Source organism: Miscanthus floridulus, chromosome 8 (assembly GCF_019320115.1).
Source record: "Miscanthus floridulus cultivar M001 chromosome 8, ASM1932011v1, whole genome shotgun sequence".
NCBI classification, from domain to species: Eukaryota; Viridiplantae; Streptophyta; class Magnoliopsida; order Poales; family Poaceae; genus Miscanthus; species Miscanthus floridulus.
The window spans coordinates 123,466,058-123,489,382 of record NC_089587.1 but is presented as its reverse complement, the minus strand read 5'-3'; the positions used below and the strand labels follow the sequence as shown (position 1 = coordinate 123,489,382).

At 43.0% G+C, this 23,325-nt stretch overlaps 1 protein-coding gene and 1 pseudogene across 1 annotated transcript; one reads left to right on the top strand and one right to left on the bottom strand.

Moving 5' to 3' along the window:
* Positions 1-17,028: 17,028 nt before the first annotated feature.
* Positions 17,029-17,736, bottom strand: LOC136469848 (disease resistance protein Pik-2-like; annotated as a pseudogene).
* A 3,910-nt stretch (positions 17,737-21,646) lies between these two features.
* On the top strand, positions 21,647-22,311 carry LOC136469847 (protein MAIN-LIKE 1-like). Its single transcript, XM_066467885.1, has 3 exons — positions 21,647-21,722; positions 21,864-21,936; positions 22,051-22,311. Exons 2-3 carry the CDS (start codon positions 21,865-21,867, stop codon positions 22,309-22,311), a joined length of 333 nt encoding a protein of 110 aa, XP_066323982.1. The 5' UTR covers positions 21,647-21,722; position 21,864.
* Positions 22,312-23,325: the final 1,014 nt, after the last annotated feature.

The following is a 23,325-nucleotide window of genomic DNA, read 5'->3' as shown; positions in this document are numbered from 1 at the left end:
TCAAATGGTAATGTGGTTGATCATGTTGAGTCATATGATGAGCTTGTTAGTAGACTTGCTAGCATGACCATGTCTTTAGAAAATGAGAAAGCTAAAACATTGAAATTAGAAAATGAAAACTCATTTCTAAAGAACTCTTGTGAAGAACATAAGAAATTGCTTAATGCTTATAAATCTTCACTTGATGAGCTTAAATTGAATCATGAGACACTTCTTGCATCTCATGATGAATTATTAGAAAAACAAGCTTCTCTCATTAAAGTGTTTACAAAGAAACTTAAAAATAATGAGAACTCATCACATGGGTCAAAAGATAAATTGCAAAATGTTGCTAAACCTTGTGATGTAGAAAAGAAGCATGTATCCACCTCTTGTGATGATTTATTAGATATGTCATGCTCTTCACATATAGATGCTTGTTCTACTTCTATGTCTTGTATGACTAACATTTTGAAGGAGAACAATGAGCTCAAAAATGAAGTGAAGAAATTGAGAAATAAGTTAGAGAGGTGCTATAACTCAAAAGTCACCTTTGAGCACATATTGAAGACTCAAAGAATCTATGGTGACAAGTGTGGCCTTGGCTTCGAGAAGAAGATGACAAAGGGCGAAAGAAAGAGAGAAAGAAAGATGAAGAAGATTCAACAAAGAAAACTCTCTCACACCATGTGCTACCGGTGTCATGAAGCGGGACACCTTGCAAATGGTTGCCCTAACATTGAGAAGCTCAAGATGATGAAAGAAGAAGAGAGGCTAAAGCATGTCAAGTGCTTCAAGTGCGGCACTTGGGGTCATCTTACCTCGATGTGCCCAACCAAGGAATTGGTGAAGCAACAAGTGAAGCCTCAACCAAAGCCACAAGTTGAGCAAGAGAAGACACCCCAAGAGCAAATTAAAATCAACCAACATGATGGTGATGATTTGATGATCAAGAAGAAGAAAACAAGAAGGGGTGGAAAGTCAAGGCATCCAATGCAAACTCAAGATGCCAAGATGATGAGCAAGATTGAAGATGACAAGAAAATCAATGCTCACATCAAGTGCTTCAAGTGTGGAAGTATGGGACACTTTGCCTCTAAGTGTCCTAACAAGCTTGAGAAGAAGGCTCAAGCAATCCATAAAAGGCAAGGCAATGAGAAGCACCTCATGAGCAAGGAAGAGAAGGCTCAATCAAAGAGAAAGTGCTACTCATGCCGGGAAAGGGGACACATGGCACATTCATGTCCCCTAGGTAAAATTTCTAAGCCTATTTCAATTGATGATCATGATATGCTTAGAAAGGATGGTAATGGTACCTCTATGGTTGCTATTGCAAAACATCCCGCTACTCATACTAAGGCATTGCCTAAGTATGTTGCTCCTAACTTGAGAGGACCCAAAGTTGTTTGGGTACCATCAAAAAGTGGATGATTGATTGTAGGTACCATCGGCATTGGAGACTTGATTCAATTGATCTCACATTGTTCATCATATGTTGAGTCAAGATATGAAGCTTAGTGCTCATCCAATCCCAATGCCATGACTAATTGAATGAAGTCCAAGTGCTACAACATACAAGTATCATATTCAAGTTGTGGTGATTTATTGAAATATTTGATGACTTGCAAATAATTGAGTTGAAGCTTGCTAGTTGGATGATCATGAGCTAACCAAGGTATAACTCTTGTTGATCATTTCATTTGGGTGCATATGAGTTGATTGAATTGGATAAATATGCAATGTTGCTTGCTATAAGATGATTGAATGGATAAATTGATTAGTAATCAAGTTTGGATTGATTTGTGTTGGATAAATTCATGAGATAATATTTAGTAAGTGGTTTGAATGGATATATGTCTTATGGAAGTATTCAAACAAGTTAGTATCAAGTTTGATTCATATTTGATGAAGTATAGCTCAATTGCTTGAAATCTGTCCTATATTCAAAATCTGAGCTAGCTGTGATCATAGCCATGTTTGAGTATTGAAAACTTATTGGATTGGCATGAAAATTTGTGTACATGCTCTAGACTTATGGTATGAGATGCTGTAGAAATTTCATGGAAATTGGATAAGAAATGCTTCGGTTTTGGAGTGGTTCTTGTCAGCTATAGTGCAGCAGTTTTCAGCATGTAGCAGTGGTGGAAGAAGTAAAATTTGGCAGTTCATATGAGATCAAATGAAGCTAAAATTTTTATGGCTGCTAGATAACTTAGTGAAGCACACCTCCACCAAATTTTGTGGTATTTGGATTTGTACTTTGAGAGATATGCTTACTTCTTTGGAGAGTACAGAATCTGCCATAAAAGTGACAAGTATTGGATTGATCTAGAGTCACTTTGATTGAAAGGTCCTCAAGTTGGAAACATGTTTACAAGTGTTTGAGGCACCTAAGTTCGGTTTTGAAATGATCTAGAAGCATGACAAGATATGAGTACAAGGTTATTTGATTATGGAGTGTATTTTGCACATATTTGGTACTCAAATTACAAGATCAAGATCAAACTCAAGATGAAGATGAAGTTTAAGTTCTAGTTGTGATTGGAGATCATTTGGTAGAAAGAAAAGGACTTAAACAAGTAGAAAGAAAAGGACTTAAAGAAGGAATCAAATTTACTCATCAAGATAAGTCCATCACTTGGATCAATCAATCAAGTTATTTCAAGTGAGTATCAAGAATGGTTCTTGGAGAGAGGTCACTTCTCCCTAGTGTAGGGGCTTGCCGCCTATGTGTAGGTAAACCAAGTGTGGTACTTGGAAGGCTAACATGGAAGTGGTGATCCGAGGAACATTTGAGATGCTTAGTTGAAGCAATCAAAAGGGTTGATCAAGAAAAGCAAGCAACACCCAAAAGAGAGCTAATCATGATATTTCTAGTTGTACTCTCAAATTGATACTCTCATGCAAGCAAAGATCAAAAGATAAAGCAAGTCAACCACAACAAGAAAGTGCACTTGATCATAAGTGGTATTCATTTCATATGGGTGAAGAATGAGATTCAAATTGGTATCTATCGGTCTTCACCAAACTTTTAATTGGACTTCACATTGCTATTGGAGTAATAAATTGGAATCTATGTGACTATCCTCTACTCCAACATAGCAAAGGTATCATTGTAATGTGCATGATCATTTCATTCCTTACTAGTATGTGGTTAGTGCATATAGTACATGCTTCATAGGATCATGCATTACAAATGAAATGTTTTAAATTCATAGCCTACCACTATTGCTTGAATGATTACTTGATCTAGTGGTTAGTACATGAATTTGTTCATGAGCTAGTAAACCCAAGTACTTGACTTAATTTGGATTGCTAACAAGTGACAAGTACAACATTGACAAGATAACCCTTAAAAGAGGTGTGAAGAAGCTTGTCATTGGTTCAAACCGAACTTGGAAGCTTAGGCAAAACAATTTAGTTCAAGTCAATCATAGAAGCTCATGATAGTGATATGAGTACAAGCACAAGACAACAATGCAAATGGATATCTAGTTTGTATGTTTCAACTCACAAGTGATATCTTAAGTGGTACTCATGAAGATAGCAAATGTTCAAGAAATGGTCTTTATTGATAAATCAAACAAGTGGTTCCATACTAGAAGATTCTTTCAAATGGTATTCACTTCCTACAAGTGGTATCTATATATATAGTAGACGATGGTTCCACAAGTGATCCTCAACTTTAAGTGATCATCAAATAAAGAATGCATCCCTCACCTACAAGAGCTTAAGTGAAATAAAATGGATGACCCATACATAGAATGATAAGATACAAGTAGTACAAGTTGCAAATTCTAAATGGTATCTACATGTGGTGTCATTCCAATATTCAAGTAATGTCCATCAAAAATGCAAGTCTCAACCGTCTACCCCAAAGTGCACACCTTTGCATCAATAAGAAGCACACCTTTTATGGAAATTGATGACAAAGGGGGAGAGATTGTACAAAGATATGAAGCTTGGGGAGAGATTATACAAAGGGGGAGAGATAAGAAGATAAGATATGAAAAAGGTTGGACATGGACATGGACAAAGAGGGAGCAACATTGGAGAAAAGAATGGATCACAAGTCTTGGACAAGAGAAGCACACAAGTAGGGGGAGCAAGCTCATGAACTTTGATTGCATTTGATATGTGCATATTCATGTGCTTGCTTGCATTGCATAAGCTTTCAAATTCAATATGCATGCTTGTGTGGTGTATGCTAGTTGTAGAACTTGAATGATGATTTGATAACTAGCATGCATAGGATGATAGCTAGACACTTGGTATTCTTTAAGTAATGCTAGTACCTTGCTTTTAATGTTGATCTCATAAGGTATCTAGTGTTTTTATTGCCAAGTGATATCTAGCTAACCATGGTGCTAAGGATGAACTTAAAGGTGCAACTACGATTGGTACACGCTTCAAAGGTTTATTCTATACACCTTAGCATCATTTTGTAGTATTTACTCTCCCACAATTTCAATCTATGCATATGTGCAAGCTTCAAATTAAATACACTAGCACATATGTAGGGGGAGCTAATACTACCATTTCGGGTTTGTGGTACTTGTCCAAAATCATTTTAACATGGTAAAATTGCTTGGGCAAGCAACATGAATCCAAAAGAGCTTAATTTATATATCTTTGTAGAGTTGTCATCAATTACCAAAAAGGGGGAGATTGAAAGGTCCTTGTTTGGTTTTGGTAATTTAGTGACAACTTAGGTGGACTAATTGTGTTTATGTGAGATACACAGGTGATTAGTCCACAGGTACATGTGTATGAGCAACATATGCCATGAAGGTGAAAATGGCTTGGAGATGTTGCAAAGCTCACACATGTGATGATGAAGGAGCTTATTGCACATGAGACATGACATTGAGTCATGTGATCAAGGTGGAGAAGATCAAGACATGACTTGGCTTGATGGACCGGTTGCAAGCGTGAAGGGCAAGTCAAAGGCTTTGGAGTGATGGACCGCGTGGCGGTGAAACTTGAGCAAGACTTGGCGCCGATGGACGATGGCAATGGTGAAAAGCAAGTAGAGTCAAGATCGATGAACCAATATGATCATGTGATGATATGAAGTGGATCATATCATTGTTGATCGTGTTGGTGCATGTGTTGCATCAACATTGGAGGAGATGGAATGGAATGCGCAAGGCAAAGGTATAACCTAGGGCATTTCATTTCACCGGTCATAGGTGTGTAGAGAAGTTTATGACCGGGTTTAGGATAGATGGCCGTACTATCAAGAGGGGCAAACTTGTTTGCATATCGGTCATCTAGTGCCACTCGAGTGATCTAACTTTGCATTGTCGCTAGGATCGAGTGGCGTGGCAAGTTGAGTGGCTAACATCCTTTGGGAAATGATTGTGAAAATGCTAACACACATACACATGGTGGTGTACACTTGGTGGTGTTGGCACATTTACAAAGGAGGTGGTGTTTGCAAGGGTGAGATGGGTTTGGGTCCCTGGTGCGTCCGGTCAGGCTGTCGGTCGGCACAGCGCTTAGGGTTGAGCACCGGACGCTGGTGCTGCGTCCGATCGCTTTCGACCGGACGCGTCCGGTCATGCTCGGGAGCTTACTGGAAACGACCGGACGCTGAGGGTCCAGCGTCCGGTCAGTTGAAGTGCTGCGTCCGGTCGGCAGATGACCGTTGGGATCGGAAGATGACCGTTGAACGCAGGGGACACGTGGCGAGTATCGCGTGACCGGACGCTGAGGTCCAGCGTCCGGTCGATCGGACCGGAGCGTCCGGTCGTCCCGATCGTTGCCCAGTGAAGGGGTAACGGCTAGTTGAGCCCTTGGGGCTATAAATAGAAGTGGCCCTCGGCCATGGCTGGAGGGGAGCACCTCAAGGGACTTAGTGTCCATGCTTGTGAGTGCTTGGGAGCCCTCCATCACACATATACTTGATAGTGATCATTCGATTGTGTGAGTGAGCGATTCTAGTGCGATTGCATCGTGAGGTTGCATCGAGTGGCACTAGGTGATCGATTTGCAAGCCGGTGGTGCTTGTTACTCTTGGAGGTTGCCACCTCCTAGACGGCTTGGTGGTGGTCTCCGTCGAAGCGCGCAAGAAGCTTGTGCGGCGCTCCGGAGAAGTGCTTGTGAGGGGCATTGTGCTCGCCCCGCGGGAGCCGCGAAGAGCAACTCTAGTAAAGCGTGTCATTGAGCTACCCTCACTCAAGGGGTAGGTTCTTGCGGCGCCCGACGTGCGGGCTTAGCGGGTGATGCTAATTAGCCGCCGAACCACCAAGTGAGCGGTCGACACAACGGGGACTAGCGTGTTGGCAAACACGTGAACCTCGGGAGAAAAATCATCGTGTCAACCTTATTCTTCCCGTTGGTTTGCATCCCCATTACACAAGCTTGCAATTACTTTTATACATATTAAGCTTGTGTAGTTGCTCTAGTAATTAGATAGCCTGTGTAGCTTGCTAATTACCTTCTTGCTTGTGTAGCATAGAAGTAGCTCCCTTGCGTGGCTAATTTGGTTTTAGTAACCTTGTTAGTCACATTGCTTAGTTTGTGTAACTAAGTATTTGCGCTCTCTAATTAGGCATTGGTTGCCTTGTTATTGAGCATTGCTAGTGTGCTTAGTTAGCTTTGTGCTTTTGCTTACTAGCATGTGTAGGAGCTCCCTTGTCGCTTAAAGTACTAGTGGCATAGGTTTGTGTAACCTTGCTCCTAGAATTGTTTAGGAGAGCTCTAGCTAGCCCGGCACCTTTGTTGCATAATTGTTATCTTTGCAAGGTGCTAGTGAACATATATAGTGGGGTATAGTCTTGGCTAGACCGATAGTTTTAATTCCGCATTTGTATCGGTTAGCCGACACGATTAAGTTTTAGAAAAGACTATTCACCCCCCCTCTAGTCGCCATCTCGACCCTTCACCGTGGCTGCGCCCGGGGTTGGAAAGTTACCTTTAGTCTCGGTTGGAGCCACCAACCGGGACTAAATGTTCTCCCTTTATATATCGGCCGTCTCCTTCTTCCTCCCCGAGCCCGAGCTCAGCACATTTTGAAGCTCACTGCACTAGTGTTCTTGCTTCCTCCCTCCCTCCATTGTTCCTCCATCCATTCTTCGATTCCTCCATCGATTTCTTCGATTCCTCCGTCGATTCTTCCGTTGTAAAGGTTACCAATCTCATACTCTTCTTTTTCACCATTGTCTTATGCCATTTTGTTCACTATATATATTTATAGTTCTTTATTGTGGTTTTTTTTCATTTGTAAGCAATTTAAGCTCAAAATCACTTCAAACTTGCATATTTACATGAAAGAAGGTTAAAGTATATATAAATATAAACTTAGAAAATAGTTAGAAAATTATAGCAAATCCGTACTAGTTGAACTTGCGGACCGTGTTCAGCTCGGCGAGCATGTTCTCTGTCGAGCGATAACGGACATCAAGGAGGAGCTTTGATTCTACAAGGGAGAGCGACAACGGTCGTGGAAGACCGTGTTCCCTTCCTCGTAGAATCGGAGCTCTTCCTTGACCAAGTACGGTGCCATCCGGTGGAGAAATGCTCACCGAGATGATCACGTAAGCAAGTTCAACTAGTACGGATGGTTATTTATTCACATGTCCCGATATCGTCGCAGTAGTCTGTCAATCACCGTACTTTTTATTTAACTTTTTATGAAATGAAAAACTTAGAAAATAGTTAGAAAATTATAGAAAATTCGTACTAGTTGAACTTGCGGACCGTGTTCAGCTCGGCAAGCATGTTCTCTGTCGAGCGGTAATGGACATCAAGGAGGAGCTTTGATTCTACGAGGGAGAGCGACAACGGTCGTGGAAGACCGTGTTCCCTTCCTCGTAGAATCGGAGCTCTTCCTTGACCAAATACGGTGCCGTCCGGTGGAGAAATGCTCGCCGAGATGATCACGTAAGCAAGTTCAACTAGTACGGATGGTTATTTATTCACATGTCCCGATATCGTCGCAGTAGTCTGTCAATCACCGTACTTTTTATTTTAACTTTTTATGAAATGAAAAACTTAGAAAATAGTTAGAAAATTATAGAAAATTCGTACTAGTTGAACTTGCGGACCGTGTTCAGCTCGGCAAGCATGTTCTCTGTCGAGCGGTAACGGACATCAAGGAGGAGCTTTGATTCTACGAGGGAGAGCGACAACGGTCGTAGAATACCGTGTTCCCTTCCTCGTAGAATCGGAGCTCTTCCTTGACCAAGTACGGTGCCGTCCAGTGGAGAAATGCTCGCCGAGATGATCACGTAAGCAAGGTCAACTAGTACGGATGGTTATTTATTAAAACATGTTTTTGAGCTATAGTGTATTAAAAAATGAGTATAGAGATATAGATAATTTTATAGTTTCTTAATTTTATTTGTTTATAAAATAAGAAATTTATAGTGTATTAGAGAGTAGATGGCAACTGCTTCATTGTTTATAGATCTAGATAATTTTATAGTTTCTTAATTTTATTTGTTTATAAAAGGAGAAATTTATAGTGTATTAAAAAATGAGTATAGAGAGTAGATGGCAACTGCTTCCGGGTCCTCGGCCTCTCATGGGTTTCCAAAGCGACTTAGGCCGGGCCTCCCTCTCATTCCATGCGGCAAGTGTCGTGATGAGACGAAGATTGTGATGGAGTACCGAGTGAAGAAGGAGGGTTCCAACAAGGATCATATCTTCTACAAGTGTCCGAATCGCAATGTGAGTTATTTTATCATATTTAATGATTATGGTTAGTTTATACCTATTTTCATGATGGTTGTGATTAAAGTTCTAATTTTTTGTTTTAATTTCAGTGGGATGGCAGTGGACGATGTTCAGGCTTCTACTGAGAGGAAGAGTATGTTGAACTCGTGCAAAAATATCTTGCACAACAGGCAGATACGGTGGCTAATGAGGTAGTGATCCAGCCGAAGAAGCCCAAAGATGTTGCACAATTGAGGGATCTATCTGTTTTAGTTGAGATTGGTTGCGAAATCCTTGTGCTCTTGAAATGTATTTTAGCTTTAGTTCTTTTAGTGGTAGTTGGGATTGTCTACATTGTAGCGATGCTTTCATAAATTTATATCTTTTGTGGTGGCACGCATGTTGTATAAATAATTAATTATGATCTAGGTTTTAATATGATATTTATGTCATGTAATGCAGATGAGCCGTCATTGGATGTATAATGCTGATCGCCGCTCCCAAAAGTTCATTGACGGCGTGCAATCTTTGTTACGTGCGGCCGAGGCAAACAAATGCGACGGTTTCATGTGCTGCCCATGTGCCATATGTAAGAATACGGTGGAATATCCTTGCTCAAGGACTCTTCATTCACACTTGTTCAAGTCGGGTTTCATGCCAAACTATATTTGTTGGACAAAGCACGGAGAAACTAGTGTTGTAATGGAAGAAGGTGAAGAAGAACAATGGGACGATAATGATATTATTCCCGATGGTGCGTGCTTCAATGATACTGCAATGGGAGAAGCTGAAGAAGAGGTAGCCACAGAAGATGAGCCGGCTGATGATCTTTCTCAGGTCATTCGTGACGCACAAAGATAATGTGAAAGTGAAAAGGAGAAGATCAAGTTCGAGCGGATGCTAGAAGATCACAAGAAATTGTTGTACCCAACTTGTGATGCAGGGCAGAAAAAGTTGGGAACCATACTAGAATTGCTGCAATGGAAGGCAAAGAATGGTGTATCTGACAAGGGATTTGGAGAGTTACTAAAAATCCAAAAGAAGATGCTTCCGAAGTACAATGAATTGCCCGCCACTACCTACAAAGCAAAACAAGTTGTCTATCCTATGGGGCTAGAAATAGAGAAGATACATGCATGTCCTAATGACTGCATCCTGTACTGTGGCAAAGAGTACGAGAAATTGGATGCATGCCTGGTATGCCATGCGTCGCGGTATAAGATCAGGCGAGATGACCCTGGTGATGTTGAGGCTTGGATTACGCGTAAGCACATGGAAACTTTTGGCGGTTGGTTGCGAAAAAAATGTCAAGGTGATGAGAGCATCCATGAGCAACTGTATTTATTGGCTATGCAACCATCATGGCATATCGTCACATACAAAGGGTACGAGATAAATGGGAACATATTCTATACAGTAGCCCAAGATAAAAGGAGTACCATCCAAAACAGTGGTGTCCGCATAGATGCCACAGACCCGAATGGGAATAAGCAGACATATTATGGACGCATAGATGAAATATGGGAACTAGAATATGCACCTACTTTGAAGATCCCATTGTTCAAGTGCCAATGGGTCAAGGTGACCGGAGGCGGGGTAACAGTAGACAACGAGTATGAAATGACAACAGTAGACCTTAGTAATATTGGGTACAAAGACGAACCATTCGTCCTTGCCAAGGATGTGAATCAGGTGTTCTATGTCAATGATATGTCTACCAAACCAAAAAGAGGAAAAAGCGATAATGACTCAACCAAAGAGCCAAAGCTCCACATAGTTCTTTCAGGGAAAAGAGTCATCGTAGAAATTGAGGACAAGTCGGACATGTCAGAAGATTATGAAAAGGATGACCGAATTCTGCCCTTCAAAGTGAACAAAGACCCTAGCATCTTGGTAAATGATGAGGACACTCCATGGTTACGAAGCGATCATAACCCAGGGACATATGTAAAGAAGAAGTTCACTGCTGTGCCCACTTGATGATATAGTGATTTAATGTAGTGTGTGTTTGAGATATTATGTAATAATTGTGAATTCAGATGTTTATTATGTCATGTTTCAAATTAAATCAATGTTTGATTTGGTGGGATTTCTCTCTCAAAAAGGTAAATTAGGATACTGAGTGATGAAAAATTAAAATATTAACATTAAAATGATGTGAAAACAAATTTCCTGTCCAAAACCAATAGTTTTAATAATTTTAATTAAACACTACATTTTTGCATTAACGAAATAATAAATATTAGTTACATTATGTTTTATAATTGTAACAAAAAATAAAAAAAGTTAGGTTATAGATTTTTCCTATGTGCAATAAACAAAAAGAAAATCCATATTTTTAACAAAATAATTTTATGCCTTTTATTTAATTTACTATGTATTTAACAAAAACTATTGCATTTCTATTGTATTTAACAAGACTATTGCTTATAACAGGCGGGAAACAAAACTGCATGCCACCTTTACTCCCGGGTGGGAAGCCCACCCGGGTGTAAAGGTGGGCTGTAGTTTCGTGGCCCGCCAAAAAAACCCTTTACTCCCAGTGCGTGGTACCAACCGGGAGTAAAGGTATACCTTTACTCCCGGTTGGTAACACGCACCGGGAGTAAAGGACTTTTACTCCTGGCTGGTGGCTGGCACCGGGAGTAAATCTCCCTGATATATAACCTCCTGTGCCTGGCGCAGATCGATCCGCTTGTCTTCTTCCTCGTCGAACACCGCCGCCCTCTTCTTCCTCGCGCCGCCGTCCGTTCGCCTTCCGTGACACCGCCGCCCTCTTCTTCCTCGTGCGGCCTCCACCGCGCGCGCCCGTGCCCCTCCTCCACGTGCGCCCGTGGCTCTCCATCGCGCCCTCCTCCGCGCCTGAGGCCCTCCACCGCGCCCGTGGCCCTCCACTACCGAGCTCGAGGTGATATGTTCATCGATCTCTTTGTACATTCTCAGACGGTGGCCGGAAACTGAACATTGTTTCATGAATCTAGAACACTGCCTTTGCTCAATAGAAGAATTTTTTCTATCTTCATAGATCAATGTTTGTTAACGAAATTTTATCCAAATATATTCATGTAGGGTCTTTTTTTTAAGGATTTGTTGTAGGATATATAATGGTCAAATAGGAACTCAATTTGGATACCTAGTTTGTAAACTAAGCGTTTTTTAGTTTATAAAAAATATCACATGTGATGATGTAAGTAGTTTTGGTTGGACTTGCATGCATGGCTACAGACAATGAAGGAAAACTTCAACATTTCTTCATTTGTGAACTTTGAATATATAGATATAATATATTAATGTTGCTAAAGTAATATGAGCATTACATATTTTTTCCGGGAAGACTATCTTCAAACTTTATATCATAGCATAAGAGATCGCCTGTAGAAGAAGAAAATAAATTCTTATCATTTCGGAAATAGTAATGGTTATATTAGCAATAAGACACATATACTTACATTTCATAATGACTTATACTTACATTATCAGCATAGAATTTTCTCATATGATGAATGACTACATGGTTCACATGGTACATAGGATCACAACATCACGCACCGACACCGCCCCAGCCCACCTCACGTCGTCGTCGTCGTCAGCACACCGGCCCACCTCACGTCGTCGTCGTCAGCACACCGGCCACCGCGCCGACACGTATATATACGTCATTTGTATTCATATGCATGTATATATACGTCGCGGAGCACCGCCACCCTCGTTCGCCCATGCGTTTCTATGTATACGGTGGAGCACCGCCGCCCTCGTTCACCCATGTGTACAGACATATATACGGCGGAGTGGAGCACCACCACTCTTGTCACATCGCCCTCTCTCGTGGCCTAGTTAATAATGCATATTGTTCGTAGATTTTACGCATGTAAGCAAAGATTTAACGTACTATATATTGGTTTTGTTTTTTGAAGCTAGATGGCCGACCCGAGAAACATGGATGAGGAGGAGTTGATGATGAATTTGATCAACACTGGCACTCAAGTTGCCGGCGATGATGGTGCTAAAAATAACGTGCAAGAGGATGCAGATGACGGGAGTCAGTACTTAGCTCTTGAACAAAATGAGCAACAACATATTGGCCAAGTATATATTTTTTATTATTAGCTATATATATTATCATATGTCTTATGTGTGCTCATGACATTAAAAATAATGTTTATGTTTTGTAGCCCTCTGGATCGACATCAACAACTACAATGAAGAGTAAAAATGTTTGAGGTCCCAAAAAGCCATTGGAGGGCCGCTTCATCATCTCGGAGTTCAATGTGGATACAGAAGAACCGGGGGGGCCGAATAAAATGAAATTTGTGCACCACTGTGGTTACCTTGTACGGGACCGGCTCCTGATTAGTACCCGTGAATGGAAGAAGAAGACCAATGCTCCTCATATCAGTTTTGTCTCCGATCGTGACAAGGCGTTAATTTGGAAAGATGTCTTGGTACATTTCACGCTCCAAACAGATGATTATGATGATATAATAGATGGTGATGAATTGAAGGAGCGAGTTAGGGATTGGGCAATGAAGAAGATGGCCACCCAGTTTCAGACTTGGAAGAAACACCTATACACGACGTATGTCCAAGAAGAACATAGCACCAGATTTTACTGTCCCAGGCCCGATCTCAAAGCAGAGGCCCTATTGGGATGAGTTTGTACAGTACAAGACTTCGGAAGAGGGTGTGAGTCGGGTGATAAAGAACCAACGTAATGCCCAACAGAAGACATACCACCATAACTTGGGATCAGGTGGCTACCCGACTGCCATTAAGAAGTGGAACAAAATGGAAGCAGACCTTCTTGCCAAGGGTATCAGACTAGAATCACTCGAGTGGGGAGAACGTGCAAAGAATTGGTTTTTCGGTCATGGGGGAACACTAGACCAGGAGACAGGGAAGTGCGTTTATGGCGCAAGACTGCAAGAAGCAGTAGAAAGATTGTTTTATGCTCAGAGAGCTACTGCTAGTGGTGCGTTCAGGCCCAACAGAGAGAAGGATGAGCTGACATACGCCATCGGGACTATTGAACATGGTGGCCGAACTAGAGGCAAAGGAAGTGTCTCGTGGGAGCATGGATTCCCTCAGGACAGACCTTCCTACAGAAGTCGCCAGAGAAAGAAGGAAGAAGAGGCACAGCGGCTCCAGAGGTTGGAGGAAGCGGTGCGTGAAGCACAGGAGCGGGAAAAAAACCTTGAAGCGAGAATGCAGGAGGAAATCAGAAGGCAAGTGCAAATAGCAGTGAGTGCAAGCAAGCAGGCATCAGAGCCAGGAATCAACATTAGCCAATCTGTTCAGTTGAAAAGCAGTTGCGCTTCCACGGAGATACCAAATCAAGGGGACACAGGACCGCGCTTCCCTGTGGATGACGTCACTGAACATTGTACAACGTGTGAGCTACACATTCCGAAGGAGAATTCCACAATCAAGGTGGCTATCGGTCTTGTTAATCCTATCGACCGAACCAAGACACCAAGGATTCATGGGAATATAATCCAAGAAGGATATGCTACCATCTCGGTAGATAAAGCTGAAAAAGGTTTTAGTGATTTGCCTCTTGACATTCCTGGAGGTGATGGCGAGAAGACTCTAGGAGAAGCGGAGAAGACATTCATTCTATGGCGCAAGCGCTACATCATCATTCCAGGGATGTCGGCTCCACCTCCTCCTGAACTACCTCACCATAGGTACGTGCGGATGAAAACACTACATCATTAATTTGTATTGGCTTAAATAATTAACAATCTGCTCATAATAATATGTCATTCCTTTTTTTGTAGCAGATCCTCCCCCAACCTAAATCCAATTGTTCAATTGCCAGATCATCATAGTGCTCTGTACGATGACATTGTGTTGGAAGGCGAGGATGCATCCACACCATGTCCAAGGAGGTCTCCAACGCCGCAGCCGCTACCTCCAAGGAGGTCTCCAACGCCACTACCAACACCTCCAAGGAGGTCTCCAACGCCTCCCCTACCCCCGCCTACCAAGAAGCCTAGCAAGAGGCTAGCCCCTCAAACAGAGAACCAGTCCCCGCCTGCAAAGAAAGCCACCGTGAAACCAAGGGCTATTCCCAAAATAATATCTGAAGAGAAGGAAGAAGGAACTGATGCATATAAAAAAGACATGTCTAGATTCTATGACAAACTTAAAATGAATCAAGAAGCAAGGAGAAACCCAGAGAAATCGTACTTCTTCGTAGCTCCAGATATTCTAAGAAAAAAGGTGACTTCTTACCAGCAACAACAGCGGGAATCTCGTAAGCCGTCCAAATCAATGTTATCGGACTATGACCGCACTCTCACCAAGTCAATTGAGGTGGCTAAGAAAAAGAAGCGGGCAGGGAAAGGAGTTGCCCAACTTGGACAACAAGCGCACCAATCAATCCCCCCGCTAGTTGTTGGTAATGAATATGGTTCGAATTTAGGATTAATGCATCAGGCAAACATACCTCCAGATGTCGATTTGGATCACCTTGGTGAATTTCTTGATGAGACTGGTCTCGACCTTTACCAGATGTTTGGTGATGGAAACATTGAGAGTGCGGCGGAGGTTGATATTTGGAAGAAAAAATTTGTACTAGGCTAGAGTCTATACAACCCTCAAGCCTTATCTAATCTGGGGACGCAAATGTACCTGCTAAACAAGTGGTACATGCAGGCGTCTACCGATGGAGACTTCTGTGTTGGTGTCAGAATTAGAGACGAACATTGGTTCCGTGGCGATGATGTTATGCATGTTGACTATGCAGAATTTCATCAACTATGCCACCTGACCTCTCTGGACAAAGTTATCATTAGCTGCTATTGCCTGTTAGTAATAATTCTTTTGATCTATTATTAAACTCATCATATGTGTGTATATGCATATAAATTATCCTAACAAGTACTATATATGTAGATTTACAATGACAGAGCTCAGAAAGGAAGGCTGCAATGAAATTGGTTTTGTTGATCCCCATATAGTATTCAAAGACCCAATTACTCCAAAGACTAATTGGAAGTCTGAGTTAGAGAGTAACCTCATGAACTTCTTAGTGAACCAACGCCACAAGAAGGATATACTCTTTCCCTATAACTTCAAGTGAGTGTTAATCATGTCGATCATCCTTAATGGCTCATATGTTGATTCTAGTTAATTAATGAGTGTTATGCGTTATATCCTATAAACACATGCATCAATCACTGGATATTGATGGACATCGATCTGGTGAAAAGTCACTTGATAATCTATGACTCGATGAGAAAACCACAACAAGACTACCAAGATATGATAGATATTATCCAGAGGTAATTTTGGGATCTCTAGCAACTATATATACACACAAACATGATGATTAACTATATCTGATGATGTGGTAAATTTTTTATTGGGCAGTGTTTGGAAAACCTTTATTGAGAAGCAACACATGGAAAAAATACAAAGCGCCACTGAATGTAATCCCTTTGAAAGTAAGTCCCCTGAATCGCATCATCTTTATTAATTAAACATATAGCTTTCACCGGATCACCAGATTGGATGACAAATCTTTTTCTCGTAAAGTGGTGTCTGAGGCAGGAACAGAGGAACAACTACTGTGGTTACTATGTTTGCAAGTTTATCAAGGTGGTCTCCCAAAGAACTCCTACAGAGAGACTCAAAGTACGTTAAAAATACACTATATATTCATTTAATTATTATAATTGATTGTGTTACTATGTCTTTATATATATGTACATATATTAATTTATTTTTCTTTAATTCAAACCTTTAGACTCGATGGTTGGAGGAAAAGGTCATACGGCAAGACCAAATCAAAGCAATTCAAGAGTCTGTAGCCAGATTTTTTAATGAGCAGATCATCGATTCCAAGGGCGAGTTCTACTTCGACCCAACACTGCCATTGAAGCCAAGCTAGAGGATGAGAGGAAACTTGTTATGTCACAACAACTATAATGCAATCTTTTGTAATATATGCACATGAAATAATATAATGTAAAATACACATATGCATGCATGCATGTAAATATATATATGATGCATGCATGCATATATATATATATTTCTATGCTTGAATTGTGTGATTTAATACGTTCATTGTGCTTGAACCGAAACATACTATACGCGCATATAAATGTATAATTAGCAGCGTACAATATGACTTCGAAAACCTATTTTGAAAAGAAAACAAAAAAATGAAAAGAAAAGAAAAAAGAAAAAAACCTTTAGTCCCGGTTCGTATTACCAATCGGGACTAAAGGTGCCGGCCATCGTGGCATGTCAGGAGGCACCTTTAGTCCTGGTTGGTGTTACCCACCGGGACTAAAGGTCCTTCTTTAGTCCCGGTTCCTGACCTGGGACTAAAGGACCCCCTTTAGTCCCGGATGCTTACTCCTGGGTGGGGAACCGGGACTAGAGGGGGTTCCCCACCGGGAGTAAAGCTCTGTTCTCTACCAGTGATCCAAAGCTAGCACTGACAGTTGAGTCATCATATACCTTCTGTATTGCAGATATCATCCTAGTACCATCACTGCTTTCTCCCCACATCGCGATCACCCTAAGATCGTTGTTGCCATCATTGATCAACTGGCACAGGTTCACCTTGGGTTTGTCTTGCTCCATGGCTGTGCGCATTGCTTCATTAATGCCAAACATTGCTGCACTGGCGATGCTAGCTTGTTTCTATGCAGTAGTGGTTGCCCTGGAGCCAGAGCCCTTGATGAGGCGGTAGCGCAGGTTCCTGCTGCTCACCTCCTCCACTGTGGTCCTGAGCTCCTTCACCTCCTTGGCGATGTCGCGCCGCTCCGACAGGACACGAGGGATGCACCACCAGTAGGACGGCCTCTCGTCAGAGTGAACGGAGAAGTCCATGAGGCTGTCCTCCACGTTGTAGGCAGCCTCACGGACCTGCTTCCCCTAGGTGAGGAGCACCTTATGCTTGTCTTGCTCTTCGTCGGCAGCCATCAGGAAGGCCTGCATCACCTCCAGTTCATCTGTAATGAAGGCCACGTCCCGCTCGACGCCCAGCTGAAGGGCGATCTCCTCTGCCAGAAAAGATTTGGCATAGCCTAGCGCCCCATCAAGGACGGCCTTGCCCAGGCTCAGCGTTGTCGTCTCCATCGCTGCAACTCTTCGAGGATGGACTAGTTTGTGTGTGCAGTTTGATGTATGTCGTCGTGGAAAGGGTTGGTCGGTGCGAAAAGTAACCAACAAGTAAATATTTATAGTCTTGTCGTACGTTGTGATCGGATATGGCCTAGCACTCAATGACACATGATTTATACTGGTTCAGGCAATAGGCCCTACGTCTAGTTGAGGTCGGTCGATGACTTTATTCCTGAGCCCAGATGCTCAAAGTTTGCTGTGGGGTTATAAACGAGTAAGGAATGAGAAAGGGGGTGTTAGAGGGTGAAATTTTCGTATTTTGGTCTCTTTTGAAAACAATTTTTAGAAAAATACCTACGCCAAAACATTTTCTGAAAATAGACCATTTTTAGGCGTCTTAGCACATGACGCCGAGATATGAGGCTCGGCGTCGTGTCACTCAATGCCAAGGTATTGCCACGTCACGGACGACCGGGGTCATCGTCGACACGGTGGCGCGTGGGTCCGAGATGTCGGTGTCGTGTTCGCCGACGCCAAGTGCCCAACCTCGGCGCGGCTAGACTACGCGCTGAGCTACTGGACCCACCCGGAGCGTGGCCCAAGCGGCCCAACAAAGCACGGTGGCCCAGAAGCTCGATGTTGGGTCACTTAACGCCGAGCCTCCAGACCTCGGTGTGGCCCAACTCAACGCCGAGGTCTGGTCCCTTTAGGCCACGCCGAGGCCCCTTCTTCTTCCTCCCTCCATTCTGAAACCGCTGGCCTCCCTCTCTTTCTCTTCTCCCCCGCGCCGCCACCAAACCCTAGGCTCCAAAATTGACCCCCGGTGCCACGATCTCGGCTCCCAAAGCTTCCTCGAGGTAATAGTCCCTCCCCTCCTCCATTCTATCCACGTAGATGTGCTTACATTGTCCCTACTCATGTGGAATCATGGTTGTATGGTGTTTTGGTATATTTGTGTTTGCATTTGCAAAATGTATGGCTTAGGATGATTGAGTGCATTGTTGTTTAACTGTTTTATGTGATGAACATGTTAGGTTAGTTTGGTTTCTAGTTATTTTGGTCATTAGGGTTCTTTGTTTATTGTAGGTGTCATTAGGGTTAGTTATTTGTTGGTCATTAGGGTTACTATGTATTTTATTTATTTGTTGGTCATTACATTTCAATTTGTTATGACTAGAAATGATTATGTTGTTGGGGTTGAAAAAGATGAAATGATATATTTTAGTTTCTACTTATTGGATTGAAACTCGCATGATATATTGATATGTGACACTACTTGTTGTGTGATGGCTGTAGATGGATAAATTAGTGAGGTTGCATCATGGAGGCCGTATTGTTAGGACAAGAGATGATAGTTTGGAATTTCTGGACATGTGTGAGGAGTTGTTGATTTTTTCTGAAACACCATCTTTGACCCAGTTAGTGGAGCGAGTCAAGGTTAAGTTAGGCTGGAATGAAGGAGACGTGCATGTTCAGTTTGAAGGTGTCATAGATGTTGGGTCATCGAAGGGTCCTCGGATCAAGCGGTTGCTCAAAATTACAAGCGAGACTGAATGGAATGATTACAAGGCAGTTGTATTGGCCTTAGAAGTGCGATCTTTGGATTTAGTAGTAAGTAAGGAGTCCGGCTTAGGAAATGATAACTTCGAAGCATGGCCATCTTCCCCCACTCACATAGGTTATGGTCCTTTGCCTGACGAAGAAATACTTGTCACATAACTAGGCTACGGTGGAGATGAGGAAGAGAATCCGGTTGCCGATGGTGAGGGCAATCATGATAGTGATGAAGAGGATGATGATTATGTAATTGTTGATGCAGAAGAAGGTTTGGACAACGCTAGCGGAGACTTTTCTATTGAGGATGAGCTTAGCGACGAAGATGATCTTAGTGGTGAAGAAGACTTTGGTGATGCTAGGGCTATGAACCATTTTGACATGGAGATAGCTGGAGATGATGAATCCTTCGTAGAGGAGATAGCCGAAGACTCTGATGACAATCGCCCTGTTGGTCGTCTGAATTTTAGGGAAATAGAGATATTGTCTAGGGTCTTGCCTTGGAGAGATCCACTAGTTGGTGATTTCGAGGACCTTAGCCATGGTCATAGGGCAGTAGCTGATGGTGGGCCAAGTGATACAACTATGCCTGATGTTAGCGGTTGCCTCATCATACGGAAGGGCATATTGTTTGCTACCATGAATGAGTTGAAATCATGGTTGCAAGAGTACTCCATTGTACACAACCGACCTTTTAGGGTCATCAATTCATTCAAGGAGAAGAGGTATACTGTTGCTTGTGAAGAACAACAGTGTGGTTGGAGAGTATGTGCTAGGAAGACGAAGGTAGGCAAATGGAAGATTACCTCAGTGAAGCAACCACATGTTTGTGCCACTACTGAGGTAGAAGAGAACCATCTGTAGCTCAATTCTAGGTTCATTGCAAGGCAATTATGCCCCGTGGTGAAGCATATGCCAACCATTACGGTGTCTATGTTGGTTGAGATCATCTTCCAACGGTACAATTACTATGTCAAGTATGGGAAAGCATGGAGGGCAAAGCAGCGTGCACTGGAAATAATATTTGGAAATTGGGAAGAAGCTTATGAGCGCCTCCCTGTAATGTTGAACGCAATGAGGGCTGTAAATCCTGGGATGCACTTCGAGTATTTACCTAAGGAGGGTGAAACAAGGAATGGTAGCCAGGTATTTGGAAGGGCGTTTTGGGCGTTCGGGCAGAGCATCGAAGCATTCAAGCATTGCAGGCCCGTCGTCTCAATTGATGGGACCTTTCTTACAGGGAAATTTGAAGGCACAATGCTTATTTGTATTGGGACAGATGCAGAGGACCAGCTTGTGCCATTGGCCTTTGCGATTGTTCGGAAGGAGGACACGAATAGTTGGTGTTGGTTTCTTAGGCTAGTAAGACAAGTGGTAATTGGTCTGGGATGTGATGTTTGTGTGATATCCAATAGGCATGCTGGCATTCTGAATGCCGTAGAACAAGAGATTCCTGGTTACGGCCAAATACATCACCGGTGGTGCACCAGACACCTTGCTCAGAATCTTATAAGGCATGATCACACAAAGGACAACTTCAAATTATTTGAGGAGGTTTGCAGGCAGCAAGAGGTTCAATTATTCAAAGACAAGTTAGATGTCCTGAAGTTAGCCACAAATGTTGATGGCAGGCAATTCTTGAGCGAGTTGATGGCGTCGAAGGATAAGTGGTCACTTGCATATGACATGGTTGGAGATGGGGCTTCATGACTAGTAACATGGCAGAGATGTTCAACAGCCTTCTAAGAGGTTGTCGTGGTCTGCCTGTGACTGCTATTGCCTCATTCACCTTCTACAAGTTGAATTCTTGGTTTGTTTCGAGAAAGAAGCATGCGAGGTCTCTATGGACAGCAGGCAAAGCTTGGCCACTTTTAGCATCTCATGAACTAGCTTTCTCAAAGAAAAAGTCTAAACGACAGAAGGGTTCATGTTTCGATCCGATCAACCATGGATATGAGATTCTAGAGGGTGGTGGAACTAACATTGGTGGTGAAGACCGGGGTGCTCAAAAACATAAAGTAGTGATCAATGAGAACGAGTGTACGTGTGGAAAACCGATCATATACCATAGGCCTTGCTCCCACATGATTACAGCCTGTCGCCTTAGATGTGTTGACGCTAAGGTCCCTCCTCGTATGGCCGCAGAGTTCTCTTTGAGGAACCTAATGAGCACCTGGAATCCTTAGTTCGAGCCATTTCTTGACGAGAGTCAATGGCCTACTTATGATGGCCCCAAGTATGTGGCTGATCTTGGTTTACTCTGGAAGAGTAGAGGACCTAGGCGACAGAAGCGGTTCAGGATGGACATGGACCGAGCCACAAAAGGTAGATCAACCACGAGTAAGGTTGAGAGACATTTTGTAGAGGACACCCAAAAGAGCCGTTGCTCTGGTTGCCATAAGCCGGGCCACAATAAGAGAAAATGTCCTGAACTACTTAGACAACAGGTATCCACCAAGCTAGCTACTAGAATTGCTTTGTGTAATAGTACATTGGTTTACTTTTGTTTATTTTTATTTTTATGTTACTTCATACCACATACACATGCTTTAACTTATACTAATGCTTTGACATTGCTTATGTTGCAGGATGGATCGGTTCCCCCTTCTTGATCCAAGGTTCGATGAGCACCACCGGGCTCGGAGGATCGAGAACGGAGAGGTATATTCAACAATTCGTATAAAACATTGCATTGTTCATGTTTTGCTCTATAGTCCATGCTCTTTATAAAGTGACATGAACTAATACTTTTTCATGCTTGTCTTTTTTTTGTAGGTTTTGAATGTGCTGAGGCCAATGACACATGAGGCCTCTACGACCATGGTCTACGACGAGAGGTACACGCCCCTCCTGAAGCTGGCGAACCTTGCTACCATTGCTCGTGTTTGTCGTCGAGGCACGCCACCTTTCAACCCAGCGGCGCTGACGGTGTTGATAGATCGGTGGCGTCCGGAGACACACAGCTTTCACCTACCATGCGGGGAGATGACGGTCACTCTCGAGGACATTGCCATGATCCTTGGAGTCAAAATTTGAGGATTCCTAGTGACAGGAGACATGGAGTCCGAAGGATGGCAGCAGCGGGTTGAGCACTTCTTGGGATGGCCCCTAGCGGCAGTTGAGGCTGGCAAGAAACGGCGCAGCAGTGGGGTGTCCCTGAGGTGGCTTCGTCAGCAGTTTCGGGAGTGCCCACCCAACGTAGATGCTGAGACCGTGACATACTACTGTCGGGCCTACGTCCTCCACATGTTTGGTACGGTTCTCTTCCCTGATGGCACTGGAGACACGGTGTCCTAGATGTACATCCCGTGCCTTTTGAACTGGGAGGATGCCGGCAATAGGAGTTGGGGCTCGGCTATACTTGCCTTCCTATACCGTCAGCTTTGCGAGGCTTGCCGCCGTCCTGGAGGCGCGCACGCTACAATGTCAGGGTGCATCACATTATTGCAGGTAATAAAGCAAAGTTGTACAAGTTTCCACTACAATTCAATGTTTTTTCTTAACAAAAGTGATTAACATTCATGTTTCCACTCTTTTTTTTGCAGATTTGGATGTGGGAGAGGCTTCTAGTTGGGAGACCGCATCAGCTTGATCCCCCACAACCTTGGTTTCCTCAAGGAGACGCAGTTGTCGCCCCTACCATGGCACACCTCTACGAGCGAGCCCACAGAACATACCACATGTCACGCCATGCGTACATCAGCTTCACCAACGAGTTGGACACCCTTTTGCCACAGCATGTAAGTTTCCCACCCTTTTGGCCTAATCGAGGATATGTGCACAAATTGAGCATCGACTAGTTGATGACGACGTTGTGTACAGGTTCAATGGCGCCCATATCGGTGGAGGCAAGTCACGGATCTCAACTTGAGCGCCTTGTGCATGGCAGACGAGGACGTCTGGACGATGAGGACCCCCCTTATTTGTTTCTATGCAGTGGAGTACCATCTCCCTCACCGTGTAGCACGGTAGTTTGGTAGGCTGCAGCCTTCTCCGCCCGATGATTTCTCCACCGGTTAGCAGCTCCACAAGTACGTAACATGCAATATT

Bases quoted from the DNA above. Each gene is read 5' to 3' on its own strand.
- LOC136469847 (XM_066467885.1), top strand. From the start codon at position 21,865: ATGGATCGGTTCCCCCTTCTTGATCCAAGGTTCGATGAGCACCACCGG. The intron at 21,937-22,050 runs GTATATTCAACA...TTTTTTTTGTAG, and splicing joins GGAGGATCGAGAACGGAGAG to GTTTTGAATGTGCTGAGGCC.